The 26190-nt window shown below is 47.5% G+C and overlaps 2 protein-coding genes across 3 annotated transcripts in view; one reads left to right on the forward strand and one right to left on the reverse strand.

Moving 5' to 3' along the window:
* Positions 1 to 304: 304 nt before the first annotated feature.
* Positions 305 to 16032, reverse strand: ACTR1A (actin related protein 1A). The gene is made up of 11 exons (XM_029932474.1): positions 15883 to 16032; positions 8458 to 8522; positions 7908 to 7983; positions 7025 to 7150; positions 6102 to 6226; positions 4442 to 4658; positions 3623 to 3715; positions 3093 to 3267; positions 2930 to 2991; positions 2284 to 2324; positions 305 to 2104 (listed from the first exon to the last, which is right to left on the reverse strand). Exons 1-11 carry the CDS (start codon positions 15928 to 15930, stop codon positions 2002 to 2004), a joined length of 1131 nt encoding a protein of 376 aa, XP_029788334.1. The 5' UTR covers positions 15931 to 16032; the 3' UTR covers positions 305 to 2001.
* A 2348-nt stretch (positions 16033 to 18380) lies between these two features.
* SUFU (SUFU negative regulator of hedgehog signaling) overlaps positions 18381 to 26190 on the forward strand; it is a 113685-nt gene continuing 105875 nt past the window's right edge. For both annotated transcript variants that reach the window (XM_029932475.1, XM_029932476.1), the window contains exons 1-2: positions 18381 to 18762; positions 22896 to 23030. In XM_029932475.1, the coding sequence (XP_029788335.1) occupies positions 18581 to 18762; positions 22896 to 23030 (317 nt within the window). In that variant the 5' untranslated portion in view covers positions 18381 to 18580. The remainder of the gene's footprint in view (positions 18763 to 22895; positions 23031 to 26190) is intronic.

Raw genomic sequence — 26190 nt, forward strand, 5'->3', positions numbered from 1 at the left:
TTCTCATCCATGTGGAAGCTTTGAGAGCCTCTGACTTCAAGAGCTGCTCCCCTTATTTGAGGTCATCTCACTCATGGGTTTTGGTGTAGGTGCAGGGCTGGGACCCTCAGTTCCTGGGGTTTGGGCATGACTACCATCTTCTGTATCCACTTGTAGGCTGGGACTTGGGGGCTGAGGGCTAGATAAGTCTGGCTGGTACAAGAGTACCCTCTAGAGGGCAGATGAGGCCCAATCACTGCCTCAGATTCGGGGCCTGCAGCTCCTCTCCCCACCCAGCACCGGTGACAGAGGCGCAGCTGCCGGATCTATTGGAACGACTTTATTTAAGTACACTGGGCCCCACCAGGCAACGTGGTTTGTGCAAGGGACAGGCTTGGGCTAAGAGAAGGGAGGTGAGCTGGTTAAGCACACTGCAGTCCATGGGTCGCCACATCGCTTTCACACACACCTGCTGCTGTGGCCCATACCTGGCAGGGCCTTTGGTCGTTGGACGGCAAGGGGAAGAATGCTACCTGGAATCTGGGACTGGGGCGCGTCTTGGTGTCACAGGTGAGGGTGCCGGTGAAGATCTGCTAGCCCCAGGTTTGCACATCTGGGATGAGGAGCCTTTCTGGACTGTGCTAGGCCAGCCCAGTCCAGAGTAGGCACCTGGCCCCACTGGATCAGGGGAGCTAAGCCTAGGCCTGTTAGTTCCTGGCACTCTGGTCTGGCCCCCTCCCTCCTTAGCCAGACAAGTCCAAAATTACAAATGGCACAAATCAGCCTAGTGGGGGTCTTCTCTCTTCTACAGCCTGGCCCCCCTGGGTCAGCTAGAGTGGGAAAAGGCAACCTGGTTAATTGCAGCTCTTTCTCTAGTCCTACGAGGGCTGGACCCCCAGTACCCCTCCTTTGCCAGGGGCCTCTGCCAAAGAGAAATTCTATCTCCTGTTTCAGAAAATCTAACTGGCAACCAGCCTGTTGATTCCAGGGCAGTGAGCAAATGGAAGAGGAAGAAAGAGGCTGGTGGTAGTGATTTTGAATGTAGCCTCTGATCCTAAATAGGCCTCAGGCCTATGGATGCTGTCAGTTCACCATCAGCAGGGAGTGGCGGGGCCCCGGACGCTACGCTAAACTGAGGTGCTGTAAACATTAGTGTGAACAGGGTGACCGGTGGGCAGGAGGTGATGAGCTCCTTCTCTCCAGTCCCATACTGAACAAACACTTCAATAAATAAAACTGTTCGAAGATGGCATTGCCCAAGGATGGATGAAAAGCAAGTAACAGGGCCTGGGGCTGACAGGCTCCTGAAACTCCCCCGAGACTCCCCTGGACAGGGGCTGAAGGTCGGTGTGTTCGCTCTGCCACCAATCACAAGTAACACTACTCCCGCCTCTTTGAATGCCCACTGTGGTACTGGTCCGCAGGTGAGGTTGAGGGTACCCTGCCGTCTCCTGACCCCAGAGTCTCTGTAATAGCTCCTGGAGTGCTCGTCCAGCCTCCCGAACCCAAACTGCAACAAAACCAGACAGAACTCAACCCTGACCCCAGTCCACGATTGATTGGCATCAAGAGCAGAAGGCTGAGCAAGGGAGGCAGCGGCTGCCTTGGGGCTCAGGGCACCCTGGGGGTGGGATGGGGTGGGGCTAGCCCAGCCTGGGATGGGCAGCAGCAAGGTCTCCCGGGATTTACCCTCTCTGTCTCCCTCTGGTAGTAAACGTAGTCCCACACAGCCAAAGGCCCAGCTGACGAGGTGGCCCTCTGCCAGCACTCTTCCCTGTTGGGGGCCAGTTAGTGGTCAACCCCAGGCCTCAGGCCATCATCACCATCATGGGTAGTTCATCGTCCTTTCTGGGCCCTGGGATCCCTGGGCCACACGGCACTCGCATATGCGCACACACTCGTACCCACACACTCACACACACACTCGCACACACAGGCAATTCCTCACAAACACTCCGACTCAAGAAAGCGAGTTTTAAAGTGGAGTTAACTTCAGAGAGAGGTGAAGATGATGTCCCAACATTAGAAGGTTTTCCTGTGGATAGATCGGGCACCGTCTTCCTCATATTCCTTCTTGGAGACCCACATCTTCTTAAAGGTGTCCAGGGAGGCAAGGATGGAACCCCTGGAGTGGAGGGAATCCCAAGGAACGTTGTGAGAGGGAGGAAGTGTTCGTGGAGCCAGCCAGTCCCCGGGGGGCCAAAGCAGACGAGGCTCTGCTTTAAAGGGATTGGGGGGCGGGGGGAGAGAGGTAACAATACCCTCACTTCCTGTTCCACTCTTATTCCCAGGAGAACTACTCACCCAATCCATGTGGAATACAGTCTCTCTTGAGGTGCAGATATCTGAAAGGGTGGATGGAAAGAAATCTGAGACTTTCATCCTCTTTGTCCTTTTCCCGCCCAACACTCGTCTTTATGGCCAATTCCACTGCCCAAGGCAATGGATGCATCTCACACAACAGGCTTTCGGTTATGTCCCTGCTGGACCCCATGGCCTCTCTGGAGGGTACTGTGGTCAGCCTGACACTCATCTGGAGAAGCAGATTTCCAGCAGCCCTATGTATCTACAGCTCCCATGGAAGCTGGTGCTAACAGGGGCCGAGATCTAGCTCTGCTGGGGGCTGATGGGAAGCAGACTCCGTGGCAGGAACTACACTCCAATATTTTACTCCCCTCAGCAGGCACTAAGATGTTGGACTGTGTCATGAGAGCAGCAAGCGTCAGTCTACCAATGTTACGGTTTCTCTGACAGACCACATGTGGGCCCTCAGCCTAGCCCCCTGCCACATCAGGGTCTCAGAACTGCCTCCTTTTGTGGGGAAGGAGAGGGAAAATGGGTTCTCCCTTCTTGCAGACCTCAAGGTCAATGTGGAATCTCAGAACTGTCTAGCCTTGGAGGGGGCCTCCATTCCACGCAGACCCGGCGCCAGCCCCCACCATGCTCCTACCCTGATCTTCACGTCTTTTGGTGCCAGTTTCTTCACTTCACTCAGTAGCCTGTCACCAAAGCCTGAATGGGCAAGACAGGAGAATCTCAGGTCAATTCTCTGGATGTCTGGGCCCAGCAAGATCTGGAAACTTCCTGGAGATGGGCTGAGAGCAAAGACCAACCTTTGAACAGGGTGGAGCCTCCCGAGAGGACGATGTTAGAGAAGAGTGTGCGCCGCAAGTCCATGTCTGACTTCTGGATGGCAAACACCAGCACCTCGTGGATGCCCTCACTCTCCTCTCCGATCAGGTCTGGCCTAAACAGCAGCTCAGGTGCCCGGAATCGGGAAGGACCAATCTGCAGGGTAGAGGGCAAACTCAGAGGCTGGGACCAGGACTGAAGCCCCTTTGGGAGTGAAAATAGAAGAGGCAGCTCACAATCTATTGTGCCCAAGTGATTGCAGATAGCACTAACCACCCTCTTTGGAACCCCTTCCTGACGTAGGAAAATGCCTCTGGTGCTTCCCCTCCTCCGCACAGGAGAAGCAAAGTTCCTGACACCTCGCTCTGCGGGAGCGCTGCTACAGAGCACTGGCACTCGAGGCAGAGGGTGTAAATGGGCTGGTGCATCTGATTCCAGCCTCCCCCTGGGGAGCTGTTTGGGCTCAGGGCTTCTGAGGGTCTGGGAGGACTGAAGGGAGATCCACACCTACCTCAATGGTGCTGCCGTCGGGCAGGTAGTACTGAGCCTTCTCTGTCTCTAGTGTCTCATCCTTTTGCGGGTTTATGGACAGGTAGCAGGCTCTCTGCAGAACCGAGTAGGAGTCAGGCAGGCAGGAAACCTAGGCCTACCTGGTCAAAGTCTGGGGGCTGCTGGATGCACTCCTGCAGAAATCGGCCTCTCCACAGCGACTGCCCTAAAGGTGCATGGAGCCACTGCCTTGGAACGGGGGCAGGGGGGCCTCTGTCTGCCTAGACTGGGTGGCACTTCGGATAGGAGTTCCCACCTGCTCCACCTTCCTTGTGGGCGGGCGTGGAAACCAGAGCTGGGCCTGAGACCACAACCCAATTTTAGTCCAGAGTTAGGCTTCTTCCTCCTGCTACTAATGGTTCTGGGGCCCGTCTACCCAGCTCAGAGGTTCCCCTACAGCCGTGGGTGGCAGGAGGATTTGGTTTACTTAAAAAGGACAACTGTACTGTGACTTCTTCAAAGATGTAAAAGAACATACGTGATTTGTGCATAAGGTATAAGAACATAACGAACCCTGGTATACCCATCACCCGGCTTAAGGAAGAGCAGCACCTCCCTTTCTCCCACAAGATGGCAGCACTTGGGGACAGTGACAGTCAGTGTGAGGGGGGCCTAGCTGGGATCACAAGATGGCCAGGCAGCCTGGCTGGGGAGAACAGAGCCTGACCCAAGAGCCCCACTGAGACAAGGGCTTGACCTCTTTTCACTCCAGGTCACAGAGGTCCCAACTGTCCTGTTCCCATTCTCCATCCCATCCCTGGGCCCATGGGTCAGCACTCACTTCTTTTATGGCCTTGACAATCTCAAACTCAGAAGAAGAATGGAAATCATAGCCCTCCTTCCGCAGGTAGAGGCGAAGGAAGCGAGAGACATCTCGGCCAGCGATGTCGATGCGCATGATTGAATGGGGCATGGCAAAGCCCTCATAAATGGGCACAGCATGTGTGACACCATCACCGGAATCCAGCACCACCCCGGTGGTCCTGCCTGTGGCATAACTGAAGCACAGGGAACATATCGTCACTAATCCCTGCCTTCTCACTCTGGGAAAACACTCGTTTTTTGTTTGTTTTTTTTACAGTTCAAAGTTAGCTAAATTACGTTGTGGCCTGCTTCTCTCTAGGGGCCTTAGACTGGCCCCAGTACTAAGCCCAAGCATAAGCAAGCCTGAAAAACATGAATGAAAGGAGCTCAGCCTCTCCTACCCCTCCCCTGCTCCGGAAGAAGAGGCCTTCCAATCTCAGGAGTCAGCCTGGCCTTCAACTGCTTCAGGGTCCCAGCCCAGGGGCAGATTTTACTTCCCAGACAAGAGGAAAAAACTCAAAACACCTACAATTAGAAGATTTTCACTTCCACAAAAGACTTGGTTTTTTTCTCACATGGCTTCCTAGATCTGTAGTTTTTGTTTTGTTTCTCTTTTGGTAAAGACAAGGGTATAGACATTTATTTCTATGATACGAAGGGAAAAAACCTGTGATGTTTGATAAATAGAAACTGACACTGCCTCGTGTTGGGAGGAAAGGGAGTAGATGGGCTTCGGCAAAGTCAAACTTGCAAACTACCTAACGTGGCAGTGGCTACTTCAGCTCTAGCTGATTTTTGTCCTATAGGAATACATGCCCAGCATTGCCAGCTCTTCCCAAGAGTCTGGATTTTCATGGGAAATCTCTCCCCCCGACCCTGCTTTTTTTTAAGTAAGCTGCATGCCCAATGTAGGGCTTAAACTCATGACCCTGAGATCAAGAGTTGCATGTTCTACTGACTGAACCAGCTAGGTACCCCGGAAATCTCCCAATTTTAAAATGCTGGCTTGGTGCGCCTGGGTGGCTCAGTTGGTGAAATGTCCGACTCTTGATTTCAGCTCAGGTCATGATCTCATGGTTCGTGAAATCAAGCCTTGCATTGGGCTCTACGCTGGGCATGGAACCTGCTCAGGATTCTCTCTTCCCACCCCTTCTCTACCCTTCCCTCCCTCGCATGCGCACACTCTCTCTTTCTCTCAAAATAAACTTAAGAAATAAAATGCTAGCTCACAATTTTTTAATGGGGTCAAACGCATCCTATCTGCAGCTCACCAGTGTATAATCTCGGCCCTAGACCTAACCCTAGTGTGAGGCAGGCTGGGCATAGGACAGGGATGACAGGGGTGTGAGGACCGTGGTGGTGTTTTCATCATGACTCTGTCACCAGCCTGGCGCAGCGTCTGGCACAAACAGGCACCAGATCAATATCTGAATACGACACAGGGCCTTTAGCAAGAGCTGTAGCAGCGTGTGGCCTTCCCAGCAGGCACGGCAGAGAGGCTTGGGTGCCAAACCGCTGAGAGAATAAGAGAAGTGAGCCTGGAAGATCTCAATACCCCCTCTCCTACCCGAAGGAGAGGCAGCCTCCATTCTGCCCGCAAGGGACCAGGAGAGCCGGCCGGGCCGCTTGCTACTCACAGGCTGAGCACAGCTTGCATGGAGATGAAAAGCGCTGGCACATTGAAGGTCTCGAAGAAAACTTCAGCAGCTCGTTCGCGGTTTTTCCGTGGGTTGAGCGGTGCCTCCGTCAGGAGCACAGGATGCTGGTGAAAGATGCCCAGAGGACAATCAGGGCCAAGTGAGATCTCTAGCTCTCAATAGCAGCGGGCAGGGGCCCCCTGTGAGGTGTGCTAGACAGCTCGGGGCAACTTTGTGCGCCTCCCTCCCAAAACAGGCAAGCTGGGGCTGCCACCTACCCCAGTGTAAGCCAGTTTGTCAACCTTCCAAATTCACGCTCGCTTCGAAGTCTCATTCTGTCCTTGCCTCTGCCTCCTTCCTCCCCTCCTGGCCTCCAGGATTCTTACATAGGCCCCTGTATTTACTGCGTATCTCCAATTATCTATAAGATTTTGCTACACTCTAAATTTGGAATTATTATGATAAAAATAATAGTTTTAATTTTTTTTTCCAAAATAGAAAATTACATTTAAATATTGAATGTATTTTTGAAAAACAGAACATGTCCCTCTGCTGACAATTCTGATGTCTAGTACGCACCTTCCTTTGTTTTCCTGGGTTGAGAGTTATTTCCTTAGAAGTTAGAGTATGAGCTCTGAAGGGTGAAAGATGTGGGTCTGATTCTTAGCTCTACCGCTTTATTCCCTAGGTGATCTGGGAAAGACTACTCGGCTTCTGTGAACTTTTCCTGTTCCCTTGTTTGCAGAACGGAGATAAGACTACCTGTATCTCACAGGACTGGTGTGAAGACTGAAGGCAAACACGAATGAAGAGCACATGGCCTGGGGCCGCAGTAAGTCAGACTCTCCCTTCCCCCCTCCCCCTCCTCCTCTTTGGGGGCCGGGGCTCTGCCCAGCTCTGCACCCTGTGCAGGGGACCCTTACCTCCTCTGAGAAAGTCTGCAGTTGGTCCTTGGAATAGACATATTGCCAGATGCGCTCCATGTCATTCCAGTCCTTGACGATACCGTGCTCCATGGGGTAGCGGATGGAGAGCAGCCCTCGGTGTTCCTGGGGGCAGAGAGCAGGACTTGCAGCAGCCGTTGGTCCTCAGCCAGGTGCCCCAGTGGGGCCCCACTCTTCCAGCATTGGGCGCTCCCATGCCACAGTCCTTAGCCAGGGCTAAAGGCAGGTCCCCATTTGCCAAGTCTCTAAACTGTAAGCTGTAAACTGTTCTCACTGCCTGATTAGCTGGCAAAGCAGAGGGCGTCTGCATTTCCTTGGGCCCTTGGTGTCCTTATGACAAGTGACGGGAGGCACCCTTCTCATCGCCTGATCCCAGGACACAGTCTCCTGGCTCCCACCTCTGGGCATCAGCACTTGCAGCTCAGGCTCAGGCTGGCAACAGTGATTCTGTTGTTCTGCATGTAGAGGCTGCCCCAGGGCTCTGCCAAACTGTGCTACCGGACTCATTCTCAGGGTTCCCCAGCGAGGATATCCCCCTGAGTCCCTTTTGCCAAAAAAGAACCAAACTAGCCGATCTCATCGTTGGCAAGGTAGTGAAAGAATATAGAAGGAAAGCAAAAGCCCTATTTTCTAGACTAGTTTCTGTTTCCCAAAGTGGGGTTCTAGATTATTTCCTCTCCAAAACCAGAGGCTGCTCCTGGGAGACATGAACCAACTAGATCTAGGATGAGAGGACCAAAGGGAAGATTTAAGAGGAAACTGCTCCTTTTACTCATGGCTGTCCCACTGCGGGCCCTGCCCCTGTCGGGAATAATGAAGGTCCTCTGCTGGCTTGAGGCTTCTACAGGAGACTGGGGATTACCTCGGCTTTGGGGCCAATGAAGATGTCACCTTCCAGGGCTCCGGCCATAACGCGGACGTGTTTGGGTCTGCCCACACTACAAAAGAGATCAGGTGGATCATCACTTTTCCTTTCATGACGTAACCCAGGAAGGAGATACAGACGTTTGAGCTTAGTTAGACAGGAAGAGCTGGACTCAGTTCTACCGTGTTTATCTCTGAGGAGTGATTTTGATTTTCTTCTCTCTACTTTTCTGCACTTCGTGCAATTTCTACAGTGAACACATATTATTTTAAGTTATTTGTATGTTATTCCATATTTCTGACCCAAATGAGAGATCCCTTCTCTCTCAAAGGTAGAGATCTGACCTCGTAACAAAGCTGACAGGCCTCCCAAGTTGCTGCTGCTGCTTTTTTTTTTTTTTCAAGATTTTATTTTTTAAAGTAATTTCTACACCAACATGGGGCTTGAACCCACAACCCTAAGATCAAAGGGTTGCGAGCTCCACCAACAGAGCCGGCCAGGCCCCACATGCCTCTTAAGTTTCTGACTAAGGTATAGAATTACTTACTAGTTTGGAAAGCAATATTTGGGAATCTGATCACCAGCAAAACCAGCTTTAATCACACCGGATCCCTGAGGAGAGAGAAAGTAAAGTCAGAAGTATGACAAAAAACAAGAGGAGATATATATCTTACAATATGTATAATATGGTTCCATTTGTATTTATTTATTTAAAGTTTATTTATTTATTTTTTTTGAAAGAGAGAGAGAGAGAGAGAGAGAGAGAGAGAGAGAGAGAGAGAATCATAAGCAGGCCCCACACTGTCAGCACAGAGTCTGACACGGGACTCGAACTCACAAAACTGTGAGATCATGACCTGAGCCAAAATCAAGAGTCGTTCACTCAATTGACTGAGCCACCCAGGCGCTCCTGGTTCCATTTTTATTTAACAGAGAACTTCTATCTGTGTACAGTATCTCCAACTGGATGAGCAACTGTAGAGGGAACACGTGTCACCAGGAGGGAAGTGGGACTGGGGACAGGGAGGAGAGCTTTCACTGCACACTCAAAGTATTACTTGATTTTGTTTTGTTTTCTTTGACTTTTCTACATTAGAATTGCTTTACTTCTGGAATAAAAAATATTGGGGCCCCTGGGTGGCTCAGTCGGTTAAGTGTCCAACTCCAGCTCAGGTCATGATCTTGCAGTTCATGAGTTCGAGCCCCACATCATGTTCTCAACTGTCAGTGCAGAGCCTGCTTCAGAACCTCTGTCCCCTCTCTCTGCCCCTCCCCCACATGCATGCTCACACTGTCTCAAAAATAAACATTAAAAGAAATACTATTAATAAAGGGGAAAAAAAAGAGAAAACTTGAGGAGAGAAGATAAGAGTCCCTAGAAGCGCCAGAGCAATCAAGGTCTGGAACATAACCAAGGTGGGAAGAACGTATGATTCTTCCTGTTAAACCACCATGGGACACCGTTAACCTACGTTCCCAGCTGGGGCCTGAACTCTCCCTGTCCCCCAGGGGCTCTAGGACAGACATCACCACCACTGCCATGCTTGAAGCCAACTCCACTGGTGCGCGTGCTGTCTGGTTCTCACTGTGGGGCAAACCTCTCTGCTCCGTTGGGGAGACTGTGGTTGCTTTTTGTTTAAACTATGCTTTGTTTGACTTATTGGTCTCCCGATGGTAAAGAGCAGGGGAGTTTGAAAGCACCAGCTGCAAGGAGACCCCACATTACAATCCTGCTGCTCCAATACTTGGTAAATAGAGTGGGGAGTGACTTCCCCACCAACATCTCTGGTACCACCTGGGGCCCAACCAAAGTAAACAGTGACTCTGGATACAGATACCGACTCTGTGCAAGACAGAGTACTTGCAAATACAGTCTGTCTTCTTTTTTCTTAACTCTTGCACCGCTACACCCGATATGCTCACCCTTCTACCCCAACATGGTCTGCAGCTGTGCATGTAACATGGACCAGGCTTTTCCTGCTGCCTGGTGACCCCTTCTCTTGGGGCAGAGAGTGAGAGTTCCAAAATCCACACAGCAAGCAGTAAGCGCATCAGGAGCTGCTGCCTAGCCAAGGTTATCTTTGCACCAGAGGTGTTGCTGCAACACTCCTGGTTCCCTCTCTGTCTCTTATCCTTGCTCTTCGGTAGGAGAAGTGTGTGTGAGGGGCGGTGGGATAGGCCATCCTGGTGCCTGACTCTGGCAAGACGCAGGACGACATGGCTGAAGGACAGGGAATGCCAGTTCTCTAAATCAGCAGGGACCTCTGCCAACAGAAAAGAGAGAAAACGGGAGACAATGTGCACACTCATCGGCCTGCGCAGAGCAGCAAGGAGCCTGGAAAAGGTGCAGCTGTAAACTGAGCTGAGAGACTGGGAAGGAGGGAGACCTGCCCTACCGCAGCCCGCGGGCTCCGGACAGTGGCATGGGGAGTGCGCACAGTGCTGCTCCGAACTCCGGGAACTTGTTGGCTCAGGCTCCCAGTAATTGTTCACTGCCTTCACCTGGGTGTGGTGATGCCAACAGACTAATTGGACCTTCTGGCAGAGGTTGAAAACAAGAAAAGTAAAGATGAGACCTGCATCTCAGACTCTAGATACTTTGAAGAGTTGATTTTCCTGCATATTTAATTTTGAGTTTACTAGCAAAATCAGACTAGAGTCTGAGTAAATTAAGGCAAACAAAGATGTCAGGTACATTTTTTCCTCTCTGTCCCTCCCAGCAAGAGAGTATAAAGACCCAGTTCAAATATTATTGCCTTCCTCATGAAGAATAATCCCATTGGAATGAATTATCCTCTTCCTATTATTTCACAAAATCACCATGACCTGTACCACAAGGTAGTCTGCATTTTCTTCTGCTTTATTTATTTTTTTAATGTTTATTTTTATTTAATGTTTATTTTTAGAGAGAGAGAGAGAGCACGTGCAAGTGCAAGTGCACCAGTGGGGACGGGGAGGGACAGAGAGGGAGAGAGAGAATCCTAAGCAGGCTCTGGACTGTCAGTGCAGAGCCAGACGTGGGGCTTGATCTCATGAATGTGTGAGATCATGACCTGAGCGGAAATCGAGACCTGGACACTTACCCGACTAAGCCACCCAGGTGCCCCTCCCTTCTGCCTTCTATTTGAGTTCATGGTTTCCATTTTTGTCTGTTTTCAGTCCAAGTTCCTCAAGCTCAGAGACTTTCTATATCAGTAGTATCTGGCATTTGAGGGTACTCAAATAGATGCTGGCTGCCTAAAATTAAATCCAAGTTCAAATGATTGGCAGATGAAGCCTAAAATATGGAACCTGGACAAGCAGCTGGAATGCCAGGAGCCCCAGGCAGAGGTGGTGCAGGATAGATGGAGGCAGCACTGGCAATGATGCACAAGGTGGAACCAGACCCAGCTTGTCCCTGCAGTCCCATGGGCTGGCCGGCTAGGCCAGCAGCTGGGGGAATAATGAGGGGACAGAGATGGCGGCTGAGCTGCTTCTATTCTGCTCAAACCAAAGAGTATAAGAAAGGCCCTGTCACTTTCTTTAATAGTATTTGTTAACCAGGAACCATGTACCTGGCAAATAAGCTGCCACTCTCTTTGTTACTCACTCTGGCAAAGCCAAGTAGATAAGTGCCTTGCAGAAGCTCCTTGAAAAAGTAGTTCCATAATAAATATTTGATTTTTGAGGCCTCAAGTCTATGGCCAGCCACCAATGACCATTCTCTTTCTGAAGCAAGCAAACACACAGCAGATCCTTCAGCAAGGCTCTCCCAGTACCTGCTAACTATGGGCCTGTGGCTTGGGCAACCTTTAGCCTAAGCACTCCTGATTATTCTTGACACGCTGGCAAAGAGGCTAGCTGTCTCCCATTTTACAAGTGGGAAAAGGATGCTAGAGGTGGAGCCTCAGGTTCTAGGACACTGGTGGCTGATTTTGGAATAAAGACCTATTTTGTTTGGCCCACAAAGTACTTTTTGAATAACAACTTCCCTGTATAAATTTCACTACCATATAATTTACCCACTTAAGGTATAGAACTCAATAGTTTGTAATATATTCACGGGGTAGTATAATCATCACCACAATCCTATTTTGGAACTTCCTCATCATCCCAGCACCTGTACCCATTACCAGTCACTCTCCATCCTACCCGCTCTCTCCCGCCACCTGGGAACTAGGCAACCACTAATCAACTTTCTGTCTCTGCAGATCACAAATTACTTTTACTTAAACTCCAACAGTTAAAAAAAATTAGAGATTGCATATGAAGTTTGGTGTTTCTGATCTCTCTTGAAACATCAGAAAATCTGGCAACACTGGGCCAACATTCCTACATGGGGGCAACTGGCTGGAAATGAAAAGCAGTTGGCCCTGTGGTTAGGCATGCTCAAAGCGCCTTTCGGGTTCCTCAAGCCTTCTTTAAAACTACCCTCTTCCTCCCCCTTTTTAGGTTCCTCCTTGATCTCTTCAGGCACTAGGTTTCAAACTCCTACTCAAGGCCTTTCCAGCAACTAAGTCATGTTATTTCTTCTTCCACATGGTACCTGGTTTCTTTTTTACCCTCAGAGCGTTTGTTTAGGTGTGGAGCACATCCTTGGCTCTCAAAATACACATAACTGAACAGGGAGCTGTCTCTATAAGTCACCTCTTCTTCAGCCTTTCCAACAAAGTGGGGATGGATTCTTGCTGTTGTATAACCAACAGGCTCAATATCACATCGCAAGTGACAGTGTAAAATAAATAGAGTGACTTCATTTCCTTAGCTAATTCTAGTGTTTATTAAACTTAAGTGAATCAGCACATCTTAAGAGCTGATGACAAACTGTAAAAAAAAAACCAATTAAGACCTTTACTGATGTAAAACATGAATATTGACAGAACATTTGATGGTATTGAGGAATTATTAATTTTATTAGGTTTGATAATAGTTTACTGATTATGTCTTTAAAAGAGTGTGGGAGAGGGTACCTGGCTGGCTCAGTTGGTAGAGCATGTGACTTTTGATCTCAGGGTTGTGAGTTCAAGCCCCACACTGGGCATAGAGTTTACTTAAAAAAATAAATTAAAAATAAGTTAAAAAAAAAAAGAAGTATAGGAGAGGGAAGTAGGTGGGAATACAGTTGAAAAAGATTAACCAAGAGTCTTTAACTGTTACAGTTAGGTGAATATGTGGATGTTTGTTATACTATTCCTCTCCTTTTGTTTATGTTTGACATTTTCTACAATAAGAAGAAGAAAACTGAAAGATAAGTCCTCAAAATGTGGCCTGGGAGCTGCCCTCCTCTGGTATTACTATCCATTATATACCTTTCGGAAGAATGACTTGTGTTTAGTTTTTAAAAACACCTATCAGTTTATCGTTGTCATTAAAGCACATGCATGTGTACCTCCTCTTCCATTTTCCTCTTTAAATTCTGATGAATTGGTTTGGTGCCAAAATAGGTAGAAAGCAATGGTCAACAATTATTTTAAGACTGAGAAAGGTTATGAAATGATAATGAGGCTCTTCCCTCTTTCTCCTGTTCTTTGTTCTCCTTTCTTTTAATTATACTCTCTGTAGTCCAGAAATAAAATTGTTGCAATGTGTTAAGCTATGGTACAGTTAAATCTGGTAGATACACATCATTCTCATAATATAAAGTTGGCTCAAATATTTCAAATTATTTTTCCTATCCATCTTTGGCTTTGAAACAAAGCTTTCTAAAGGTCAAAGAGCAAGAACTATCTGAGGCCCTAGACCTAAAAATGTGAGAGAGGGGCACTTGGGTGGCTCAATTGGTTGAGAGACCGACTTCGGCTCAGGTCATGATCTCACAGTTTGTGGGTTCAAGCCTCGTGTGGGGCTCTGTGCTGACAGCTAGCTCAGAGCCTGGAGCCTGTTGCAGATTCTGTTTCCCTTTCTCTCTCTCAAAAATAAATAAACATTAAAATATTTTTATTGTGAGAGAATTTCTCCTACTTCAATTTTTGGCATTATTATTGGCGCAATAAAAAATATTTTCCCAGAGAAAACAGACAAATCAATTCTTTAAACCTTAAAACTAAAAATGCACCACTGCTTTGATGCATTTAAATATACTATGGAGAAAGAGAAAGAAGAAACTAAAAAGCATTTGCTTAAGTGACATTAAAGAAAATGGCTGGAGATGCAACTCCGGCCCAACAATTCCAGAATCAAAGGATCTAATGAGACGGACAGATTGCTGCTTCTGCATTGCTGATGAAAGCAAGAAATTGCTAATTTCTATTTTTTCCTTTTAAAATTAAGAAAAAGGCAGATGAAATACCCATAAACTGACTGAAGATAGAAGTAGTGTTCTCTGAAAATCAACTAACAAGGAGCCCTACTCAGCCCTGTGCAGCAACTGACTAGGTTTCTCTTCGCACCTCAATCTTTATTTAGGGGCATCTTTGTTACTGTGCTATTTGGTCACTCATCTACCCACCCATCAATCCAACAAAAAAAGGTTTACTGAGCACAAAGTGGTGCTAGGCCTTAGGTGCTGTGTGTAGGGAGGAAGGTGGGAAGGGGAGAGTAACAAAAAAATGAAGGAATACCACCCTTTCCTCCAAGCATTTAACAGTGAGAGAGACCAAAAAAACAAAACAAACCAAAAAACAGTGGGGAACTTGGAGCCTGACCTCAACTTCTAAGACAGGTGGCTTGAATACTGTTATTTAACCTCTCTAAGGTTCATTTTTCTGCATAAATGGGGAGAGTAATTCCTATCCACCTACCAGAGCTGATACTTAAACGAGATGACGCAAACGAAAGCACCTTTTAACATGTCTGTTCTCAAGGGCTAGATCAACAGAATGAATCTGATAACTTAGGACAGATAGAACTAACAGCTTTGCCTCCACAGAGAGTCCTACAAGGGGCAAAGAAGGCACAGAAGGTACCAACCAATCTCCGTGGGACGAAGCCTTTGAGTGGAAGGCAGGCATTGAGTTGTTTTACAATCACCCCGTCCAAAATAAATTCAGTGTTAAGATTCTTTCCGTTTGTCCCACTGAGTCATATACGTTGGCTACCAGCAAGAGAAATAGCGGATAAAGCACTGGTTTTAGGTCACCTCTGCTGTGCGACCTTGCGTTCACTCTAACTCTTCATGCTTCAGGTTTTTTTTTTCCATTCGTAAAACGAGGATCAAACTTCCTGCCTAATTATGCACCCAATTTTTCAATTCAAATGTATGTGAAAGCCCCCTGTACGTGCTAGAGCACCTGGAAAATACGTTTAGTAATTTTCCCCCTATTCCGAAAAGGACAGTACATCCCTGCTTGCCTGGTCGCTCTCTTTTCTTCTGGTTCTTTATTAACGTTGTAATTTATAATCACAGAAATAACTGCAATCCTTTGACCATTTCCGGCACCAGATTCCCGAGCCCCACCCATATACAGCGCCCACCCGCCCGTTCTGCTGCGGACTGAAGGAAATTTAGCCCTTCCCCACCCGGGGCGGGCCCCAGTCCATCAGGCCCCTCCGCTGTGAGTTCCCAAAGCCAATCCCCACAGCCCTCGTGCACCCGCCCGCCCCTTAGAGACAGGAACTACTATGGCGGCCCGGAAGAACGGCAGGAGCGTAAGCCAATCACTGAGGAGCGCTGCCCTCATCCGGCAAGGCCCAGAGGCGGGGTCATCGGTCAAGATGGACAGCCAGAGCAGCCAATAGAGTTATCGGAACAGGGGACGGGGCGGACGCCGGGCGCTCACAGAGCGGTTAAGGCCCCTCGAGCCAAGGGCCCAAGGACCCGGCTCGGACTACAGCCTTTCCCTTTTTCCATCCCAAAGTTCTCTATCCCGTGGTTGTTGGCCAGCCGCCCTGTCTGCGGACTATGGGTGAGGGGAGGACGGAGGCGGCTGTGGCTGAACCCGCCTGACAGGCTGGGCCAGTGACAAAGAGCCGGTGGCCCAGGCCGAAATCCGGGAGCGATCCCTTTGGGGAAGTTAGCATAAACCCCTTTAGAGAAAGGAAAGACGCAACTCACGTTGTCGATCACGACAGGCTGGTTGGCGATCACATCGTAGGACTCCATGGCAGAAGAATATCTCCTTCCGAAGAAGGAACTGCCAGCCGGGTCTGCTGCAAACGCCACTGACAAGCATGCGCAGTCTAGCCACCAGTGCAAGGCGGCTAGGGAGCGGCCAGACCTCGCCTCCGAAGAACTACAATCTCCAGCATGCCTTGCACCTGGTTTTAACTTGCTAGGCTCCTTCGGAGCCCCGCCTAGTTTGAGTAGGGCGGTGTCGCATTTCGATGCACAGTACCCTGGGTTTTGTAGTCTCCTTAGACGAATAGACGGGGACACAGATTGATGGCTGTATTGCATGTCTGGATCTGTTGAAGGGATTCGCAGTGCATGCTGAAGTATGTAGTCTTCTTGAGTACTTGTCTGTAGTTGGGTTTGAATTGGCCGGTGATTGGTGTGTGTTTAGATTTTTCAGATTAGTCCTGCCACCAGTTCCCTGGTCAATATAAGGTTGCTATGTTTTTATTTGGGTCAATAAGACGTTAATAAACCATCAGCATCACATTATTTTTTTAAATTTTTAATGTTTTATTTATTTTTGAGAGAGAGCGAGAGAGAGAGCAAGAGAAACAGTATGAGCAGGGCAGGGTCAGAGAGAAAGGGAGACACAGAATCCGAAGACAGATTCCAGGCTCTGAGCTAGCTGTCAGCACAGAGCCCAACCCCGGGCTCGAGACCACGAGACCTGAGATCATGACCTGGGCCGAAGTCGGACGCTTAACCGACTGAGCCACCCAGGTGCCCCAATTATCATCACATTCTAATTAAGGAACATTTAATATATACACACGGGGAAGGAGGACATACTCTCAGAACAAAAGAAAATGCGTTTTGTAAAATTTGCTTTTTGGAAAAAAACAGCACTTTTTTTTTTTTTTTGCATTTTTTCTTGGGTAGGTGTGGACTATGCAACAGGCTAGCATTGATCTAAAGACTGTCATTTGTAACTAGGGGTACAGATGATCTTTAGCTTCAGGAACTGCTTTAGTATCTCTAAATTTCATGGAGAGTTAGAATTGACATTGATGGGGGCGCCTGGGTAGCTCAGTTGGTTAAAGCCTCCGACTTCGGCTCAGGTCATGATCTCACGTTCTTGGGTTGGAGCCCCGCGACGGGCTCTGTGCTGACAGCTCAGATTCTGGAGCCTGCTTCCGATTCTGTTTCCCTCTCTCTGCCCCTCTCCCTCTCATGCTCTCTATCAAAAATAAATAAAACATTAAAAAAAAATAATTGACATTGATGAATTGAGAAAATGGAGGTGAAGAGAAGTTTTGTATCACCACTTTCAAATGACCCCAGTGCATTTATCTCTAGACTAGGCAAAACCCCTCTCCCCTTCAAATTGCAGGGACCCCTTAGTCAATAGCACTGGTAATTAGGACTTCCTTCTATTCCTTTCGTTTGGAATTCCTTACTGTACACAGGAAAATAATTCTCAACCTGGTGTCTTAGGAACTAAAATAATTCTCCCAGAGATGCCTGGCTGGCTCACTGGGAGAAGTATATGACTCTTGATCTGGGGGTTGTAAGTTCTAGCCCCACAGTGGGTGTAGAGGTCACTTAAAAAATAAACTCTTTTAAAAAATTCTCCCAGTTACAGAAAGTCAAAGCTAATGGGAAAGAGCAGATTCATAGCAGATAACGAATTTTGGTGTTCCACAGGGCAATCTGCATACATCTGCATAAAACAGAACAAAGAATAGATTGTCATAATTAGAAGCATTTATAAAAAAATTACCAAGTCATCTTGGTGCGCTTGGGTGGCTCAGTCGGTTAAGCGCCTGACTCGATTTTGGCTCAGATCCTGGTCTCACCGTTCCTGAGTTTCAGCCCTGCATAGGGCTCACGCTGTCAGGGCAGATTCTCTTGGGAATCTGCTCGAGATTCTCTCTCTCTCCCCCACACCTCTCTCTCTGCCCCTCCCCGGTTCATGTGCTCTCTCTCTCAAAATTGCCAAGTCTTTTAAGTCTTTTATCCTAGTTTAACTCCTGCCACTTTTAAAAAAGGAATCCAAAATAAGTATTTCAGCATAGGACCCCTGAATTTGGTGGTGTTAGTGTCAGTCAATAAGGTCAATGGACATTCAAAGACGGTAGGAAACATTCAGATTTATAATCTATTAAAACTAATGCCACACTAATGGACAAATGAATCAATCCATTATTGTCAGATTTATGTCTAAATTCTTGTTAGCAGCATGTCAGAACAGTGACAAACTCTTTGGCGGCTCACTTTCCACTGCTTTCGTGGGACCCTAGCACCTCAACATCGCTATTTAAAACTGGGTTCCTCCTAACACTAGGGGGAGGCCAAGAGCCTTGGGATACCCTAACACTGGGAGTGGGAGGCGGGACCTAGCGTCAAGTCACGCCTTCCCCACCTGTGACTGGCACAGACACTAACCAATGGATGCCGGGATAGGGCGCGTCGACTCCCCGCCCCCTGGAGCGCCCCGCGGCCCCCGAGGCACCCTCCGGCCGTCTCTGCGGCGGCTACGGCCTGGGCAGACTGTGCGCGGTGCGCAGGCGCGGAGCCTAGACTTCGCTGCAGCCCCCATCGCCTCGGGGAGTCGCACCCACAGAGTCCGCCTGCTGGCTCGTCAGTCCTTTCCCTTTCGCTCACCCTCCCCGGTCCCCCCAGCGCCCTACGCGCCCGGATGGCGGAGCTGCGGCCTAGCGGCGCCCCCGGCCCCTCCGCGCCCCCGGCCCCTGGCCCTAGTGCGCCCCCGGCCTTCGCTTCGCTTTTCCCCCCGGGACTGCACGCCATCTACGGAGAGTGCCGCCGCCTTTACCCTGACCAGCCGAACCCGCTCCAGGTTACCGCTATCGTCAAGTACTGGTATGCCCTGGGCCGCGGGGAGAAGGACAGTGGCGGGCTGGGAAGGGTTAGAGCGCGGAGCGCGAAGTCATTTGCTGGGGAGGAGGAGGTGGAGAAGAATGGTTAAAGCACTTGGAAGGAGGGCGTCCTGCTGTGAGGGAAGGAGTTAAGGCTCAAGTTGAGAATGGGGACAAAGGGGTTAACGGAGCCTGTGAGTAGCGAGGGGTTAACGAGAGAGGGAGGATGAAGGGTTAACTGGGATTAGGAGAATAGAGTGAATTGGGGGTATGTGTAGGAGCGGGGGCGACAGGAGAGAGGGAACTGTAAACGTGGTGAAAGGAGGGGGCGCCTGTAGGGGGTCATTAGTGGGCTAAGGGAAGCCGGGGGCGGGGGGCGGCTGAAGTGGGCTGGGGGAGGTGAGGCGGGGCCTGGGGAGCCTAGGAGAGGGCTTTGGAGGAGTGCGGCTGGCAGAGCTCAGAGAGGACTCGAGACGGCACAGGGTAGGGTCGGCCCTGGGAACCCCGGCTCTCCCATGGGTTAAGAGGGGGAGCAAGTTGCGAGAGTTGTGTTTCTGAAGAGAGAAGGAGGAGGTCTCCTTTGATACCTTCCCAGTGAGCTCAGATCGGTGCTGTGCTTTCGCGTTTGAAGTTTCACGGAGCAAGTTTTCTCGATAAACTTTCTGCTTACTCGGCGCAGTTCTCTTTCTTCCAAGCAGGGCTGCCTCTGGCTCTGCAGCTGCTTTGCTTTAGGACATTGACTAGAACAGAGGAAGGATCAGAGAGAGCCATGGTTTGCGATTGAAGGGGACCAGAGTAAATAATGAAAACCGGGGACGTGTACACGGAGGAAAAGAAGTGTAGTGAGATGTTAAGAGGAGCTTCCTGTCCACAGCTTCAGGATTTAGGCTGTAGTCTCCCAGGGAAGCGGAGAGTAACCCTCAAGTGGCTCCGTTAAGATCAGACCTGCTTATAGAAGGGCTGCCCTTGGGGTAGGAATGGTCCTTTCTTGTTTCCCATTTCTGTTTGCAATCTTCTCTTTCTACAGCCTCTGGGCGAAACAGGTGTTATAGGGACACTGACAAAGAACCTGTCTTCATGGCTTTTCTAAACCAAATTGACTGAGGAATTGGTTGAATCTGTCCAGAACTGCATTCATGCAGGCACTGTGTGAGATGATCCCCTTCATTGAGTCTTGAAAAACGGACTCTTCAGGAATCAGCTTGGAATGTGGCCAACCCCGCAGGTAGACAGGGGGAGGTTGATAGAATGGATGTCTTTGCTGGTTATCTTTCCCTTTAGGACTGAGTCTTGTCCAGGATAACCTCTTAACTTCCTCCGGAGGTGGCAAAAACTAGATCGGCTAGGGCTGAGGCCAGTTCCCTGTGTCAGTGGGAGGATGTAAAGAAGCTGACAGCATGGAGAGCATGGGGACCAGCCACTTGGTCCTAAGGGAGGGCCATGTCTGGTAGCCAGGAGGAGGTGTGGCTAGCGAAACTGTTCTCCTTGGCAGGCAAACTGCTCTTTGGTTGAGAGGAGTTTCTGAAGAGAGCTTCTGAGTGAAAAATAGCCCCTGCTAATTTAGTCACCCATTCTCATTGCACCTCTGTATTTAAATATGTATTGAGGTGAAATCTATTGGATTGTGTCATGAGAAAAGTGGGTCTCGTTCTGTGATGCTATTTGTCCAGGCCTCTTTTGAGTATACAGCAGAGATCTGTACACAGACTGGGCAACTTCTTTTATGTCACGCAAGTAGCCACGAAGGATAGAGTTGTGTGTGAAAGATATTAAAGCCCATGCAAAGGACTAAGACTGGTTTTTGGCCACTTTTTTTTTTCTTCCTTGCTGCAAGCTTATTAACCAGGCAGGACTTATCTTCAGAGGTGGGGCAACATGTAATGACAAATAAAGAGCACTTCGTAAAATTAGACATGCTGGCTAGATGCAGAAAATATAAGAAGGAACAGCTCACTGACTGGCTCTAAGATTTGGAAGTGTTTGCATAATTAAGAGTCTGAAATTAATTAATTGATATACCTCCCATTTGGGATCCCACAGGCCTCATTAGCAGTTTGCCTGACCAACGCTTCCTGGGTCTGGCTGTGGCCCATGTACCTTGAGATTGCTTTTTCTTGTGGTGGAAGTTTGGGTCTTTGTGTGGTGGACACTGGCCAGCAAGGACATCCTGGCTGAAAGCTGAGACTTTAGGGAACAGGGGCAGAAACACAGAGGCAGAGCCTGTACCCTGGAGCCATTGCAGTCCTGCAGCTGCCTTGTGGAGTGTAGTTAGGTGTTCAAGGAAGTTAAGTTCAAGGAAAGAGCATCAAGGGATGCTCTGGGTCCTTGGATAACATCTTTTTCTAAGTGCAAAATATGATTATTTTCTATATACTCATCTGTTAACCATCAGGTCTGTAAGTAAGAACTGAACACTCTGTACTTGAGGACAAGGTTAATTTTGTCTGACCCTTGGTTATTCCCTGAAGTTGCAGTTTTAAGATAAAGCCTCATTCCTTGATGCTCTAGCCCCTGAGAGACTTGGCCAGAAAGAGGGCTGCAGGGGTGTGGCAGAGCATGGAACTGTGGATACAGTTTTGCCACTTGTTGCTGGATGGACCTAGGCTGAAGAAGGAGCAAGATTGGAAATTTGCAGCCTGAAACCCAAGCAAATATGAAGTCTCTTCTGCAAATCCACGTGGTTCTTCCAGGGATAGCTACCTTTTTGTTTCCTTCCCCCAGCAAACTTTTCTATATTCAACTGGTTGTGGAAGTAGTCTAATGATTTACCCAAATCACAGTTAAGGGAAGACACAGAGATTTGTCCCCTTTCCTGATCCACTCAGTTCAGATTCTTAGCTATTTGTAGCAACTCTCTTACAAGTTCTATAAATAACAGCATTTCCTAGCAGAGAATAAGGATTTATATAAAGGCAAGTAATACCCTGATAAAGGAGGATAAAACCAGACCTACTAGTTTTAAGTAGAATTTAAGTTGCATGATACTGGCATGCATGCTGGGATCACATGTACATGTATTTTATTTGGTTATTAGTGTTCCTTCAACATACGATCCCAGTTGCCAAGTGCACTCCATCAATGTCCAGGGACAAGCACAGTTTTTACAGTTTGTGAAACAGTCAGATGTCCTAGGCAGCTCAAATGGAGAGTGTTTGCTGGCTAAATGCAGACTTCCTTCCGCTGATGGTTCCATTTAGTCTATTTCTCAAGTGTACCAAGTTTCCCTATCCATTCTGAAGAAACACAGGACTTTTTTTTTTAAAGAGCAATAATTGCTCTACTAAAGGAATAAAGGAAACCCTTATGGAATTAAATCCTCAGAGTGAGATAATGACTGAATCTCTTCCTCAACTGCTTCTCTCTTGGAATTGTGGGGGGAGTTTAATGTGGTCCTCAGAGGCCCCAAATGGTTTAATATTCGAGCTCTACCTTTGACGCGACAGTCTCCTAGGATCATCTTCCAAATGCAGACGCTCACAAGGCTCAGCCTGGCCTGCTGAGGTTCTCTGTGCAGAGCTGGGCTAGCCTAAGTTTGGCCTTTGTCACTTGCATGATAAAAGACCATCATTGGTTTGTGGGGTGCAGGCCTGGGTCTGGAAGCCCTGGGTTTGTTTAGAACAAACTGTAATTAACATAGGGCACAATATAGTCTTTCAGGAATTAGCTGTCTAAGAGGCAGGAGTGGAGCTGAGCCTCTGCTTCCAGGAACAATGCCCATTGGGAATGCTCAGGATGGTTTTTCAACAGAAGCCAATTGATTGACTAATGCATCTCATGCTTTGAAGCATGGCTTGTTTACAGGCACCGTGGAAGAGAGATAATCCCTGCCAATTCCGTTTGGGATTGGTAATTTGAAACAGGAGCAAGCAAAAGGGACAACCACGCAGACTGTTTTATTTCTAAAAGAGTTCCTGCATGTTGGGGATAGGAGGGGGGACCTCTTGTACTTACGGAATCAGACAGCTTCTATCTGCCCATCCCTTGGTCTTGTCCCAAGGAGGTGTGGCCTTCTTTTAGTTATCTTTCAGTCCACGTTCCTCCAGGATGGGGTCTTTAGATTTGTAAGGCATAACTGCTTAACTTCACACTGCCTGCTTTAAGCCTCACCCTGACTCCCTTGTGTTTTGTCTTTTGCAGGTTGGGCGGCCCAGACCCCTTGGACTATGTTAGCATGTACAGGAATGTGGGGAGCCCTTCTGCCAATATCCCTGAACACTGGCACTACATCAGCTTTGGCCTGAGTGATCTCTATGGTGACAGCAGAGTCCATGAGTGAGTGTGTGACACCGCCTACCTCCACCTGTCCATTTCTTAGCCTTGGGTCTTATTTCTGGGGTTTCCCTGAGCAGGGTGATGATGTCATAGATCTGTGAGGTTGGCATTTCTTAGGTAGAACCTCTGGGTTTCTGCCTTTGCTTATGCCAAAGTCGTCCAGGCCAGAGCCGAGCTCTGCTCCTCTGATGTTAGGCCATGTTGATGGTGAGCGAGTGTTCCAAAACCATTAGATTTTTCTAAGCTTGCTTTGGTGTTTGAGCTCAGGGGACAGGCAGCATAGCTATGACCCAGAATTTGAGTTGATGCCTTTAAGTCTACTTGTTTTATTCCCCCTAGCTTATTATGAAACATTTTAAACATCAAGCAATGTTGAAAGAATTTTATTTTATTTTTCCTTTTTTTCTTTTCTTTTTCCTTTTTTCCTTTCACACATTTTAAAATAATTTTATAGTGAACACACAGATACCCACTACCTAGATTCTGCAGTTAACAGAATTTATTATGAATATATCCATCTCTGTCCTTTTGTTGATCTTATCTACTTCTTATCTACTTCCTTTTAACCTGCAGTTGTATGTACTCAGATTATCCATAGTACATTTTTTATTTTAGTCTAGTCTAGTCCCATTTTCTGCCCTGTACATTTCTAAATCCTACCTGTAATCACTGAATTTAAACAAATTTTAATATTAAGTTAAACATAAATTTAGTATTAAGTCAGCTAAAACAATAATAGTCACACTAACAATAATGAAAGCTAACATTTATTAAGCATTGATTATGAGCCCGATATTCTTGTATTCACTTTGTTCATATGAACTAATTTTATTTTCAACACAGTAATATGATACAGGTAGATACTCATATTTGCCCCATTTTATGGATCAGGAAACTGAGACACAAAGAGAATCTATAACTTGTTTAAGGTCACGCAACTTAGAAATGGTGGTCCCAGGATTCTAATGCAGACATTTTGGCTCCAGAGTTCATGCTCTTTTTTTTTTTTTTTTAATGTTTTTTAAGTTTGTTTATTTATTTTGAGGGAGAGAGAGGGAGAGAGTGCACAAGCAGGGAAGGGGCAGAAAGGAGAGACAGAATCCCAAGTAGGCTCTGTGCCATCAGTGCAGAGCCTGATATGGGGCTTGAACCCACAAACCATGAGGTCACGACCTGAGCTGAGATCAAGAGTCGGATGCGGAACTGACTGTGCTACCCAGGTGCTCCTCTTAATGACTCTGCTTTCCTGTTTCTTCAACAATTGTATCATGTACTCCAGTAAGTTACTATCTGTCATTAAAAGAAAATTGTTTTTGTTTTCATCCACACTTTTTTGTGGGAAGGATTTTTTCCTTCAATTTAAATGTTGTTTTCTGGGGCAGCTGGGTGGCTCATTGGCTAAGCATCTGACTTTGGCTCAGGTCATGATCTCACGCTTTATGAATTCGAGCCCCACTTCTCTGCTTCGGGCAAGCTTGAGCCCTGCTTTGAGTAAGTCCTGCATCTCTCTCTCTTCTTCTCTCTCTCTGCCCCTTGTGGGTTTCTCTCTCTCTCCCTCTCTCTCTGCCCCTTGCTCACTTGCACTCTCTCTCTCAAAAATAAAGAAGTAAATATTGTTTTCCTTTCCTTCCCCCTTGTTAGCATGATTAATCAAGAGCTGGTTCTATTTCTATTATCATATCCTCTCATATTTTTTGCTTTTTGTCTTCTTTTGCCTCTTATACTATCTTTTTGGTATCTTGGTGGTGACTACTTAACATGTGTTGGTCGAAAGACTAGCAGGGTTCTTCCCTCTCTGCCTCAGCATGAGAGGCTGATTCTGGAGATGTTGATGGTATCATGATGAACAAGATGATACTTTTTTTTTGGTTTGTTGTAATTCTTACTAGCTTCTTTATCATTGCATCAAATACTTTACAATCTTACTAGGTTCTTCTATTATCTCCGTTTTATAGATGAGAAGACTGAGCCACTTAGGGGTAAAAGAATTGCCTGAAAGAAAAGAACTAGCGTTTACTTGAGCTGTCTTGAGTCCAAAGTCTGAACTCTTAACCACTGGGCTGTTCTACCTCTCTGATCACAGGTCGAATCCAACTTCTTTTCTCTCACGTTAAACTGGGGGCCCAGGCCTCATCTCCTTACTGATCACAGGTCGAGTGCAAGCCTGGGCCTGCCTTTACAGTCTTCCAGACAGATCCATTGCAATGTCAGCAGAAGGCTTTAGAACAGTGAATTAATCTTGCCTGAATGGGGATCCTGCATTACAGTATTAATAATGGAGATAAAATAGCAAACAGATGTAGGGAGTAAAGGCTCTATGCTGGACTTTAATGTATATTTTTAATAAGAACCCACAGAGTGCAGTGAGCCTATAGCATTTTGTTGACAGATTTATTCCAGTTAAAAGAATATCATTTCCTATGTGGCTTAAGGAGTCTTACAGTCTACTTGCTTATCAGGTATGGGTCCAAGGCCCAAAGTGATAAGAAGAACATAATTGAGAAAGCCCCATATTTCAGAGGGGGCAACCTCTGAATTTTAAAGAGGGCCTTCCTTACTGTTTTTCCACTTTGAAAGTATCCCCTTGTATGTGTGTCATTTCTGTATGATAAAGCACTTTGATATTTGTATGCCATTTATGACAGTAGTGAGATCTCCATGTGGGCTGTATCTCATCTTTGGAATCTAGATTTCTGATATTATGTCCTACATCTAGAAGGACATGGAAGGAGTGTTCTTGGGATATTTGCCCAATTCTGGTCTATGTTGCAGAAGTCAAAAGTACCTTTGTAATTGGCCTTGTGCTGGTGTGACTGGTCTCTTCTCAGTCCTGGTAAGTTTCTTGAAGAAAAGTTTGCTTTTCCAAACATTTCATGTGGCAAGGCCTCTTTGAAACAGACTTAAAGATTCTTATTTAATTTAGTGTTTGAAGTTGAGTTCAGAAAGGTGAGTATTCTATCATCCAGTTTAAATGCTAAGAAATGTTGAATTGGAATTGTGGCAAATGAGTCTCTGGTAATGTTCTTCTCCCACTGTCTTTTCTCTTTCCATTCAGTGAAAAAAGGGCCGGAGCATTTGTTCATTTTTTTCAGCATACATTCACCAAGCACCTATTTTGTTCCAGATGCAGACATCATAATAGATGTCTGAGGAACAAAAT

The sequence above is a fragment of the Suricata suricatta genome, chromosome 2, assembly GCF_006229205.1.
Source record: "Suricata suricatta isolate VVHF042 chromosome 2, meerkat_22Aug2017_6uvM2_HiC, whole genome shotgun sequence".
Lineage (NCBI taxonomy): Eukaryota > Metazoa > Chordata > Mammalia > Carnivora > Herpestidae > Suricata > Suricata suricatta.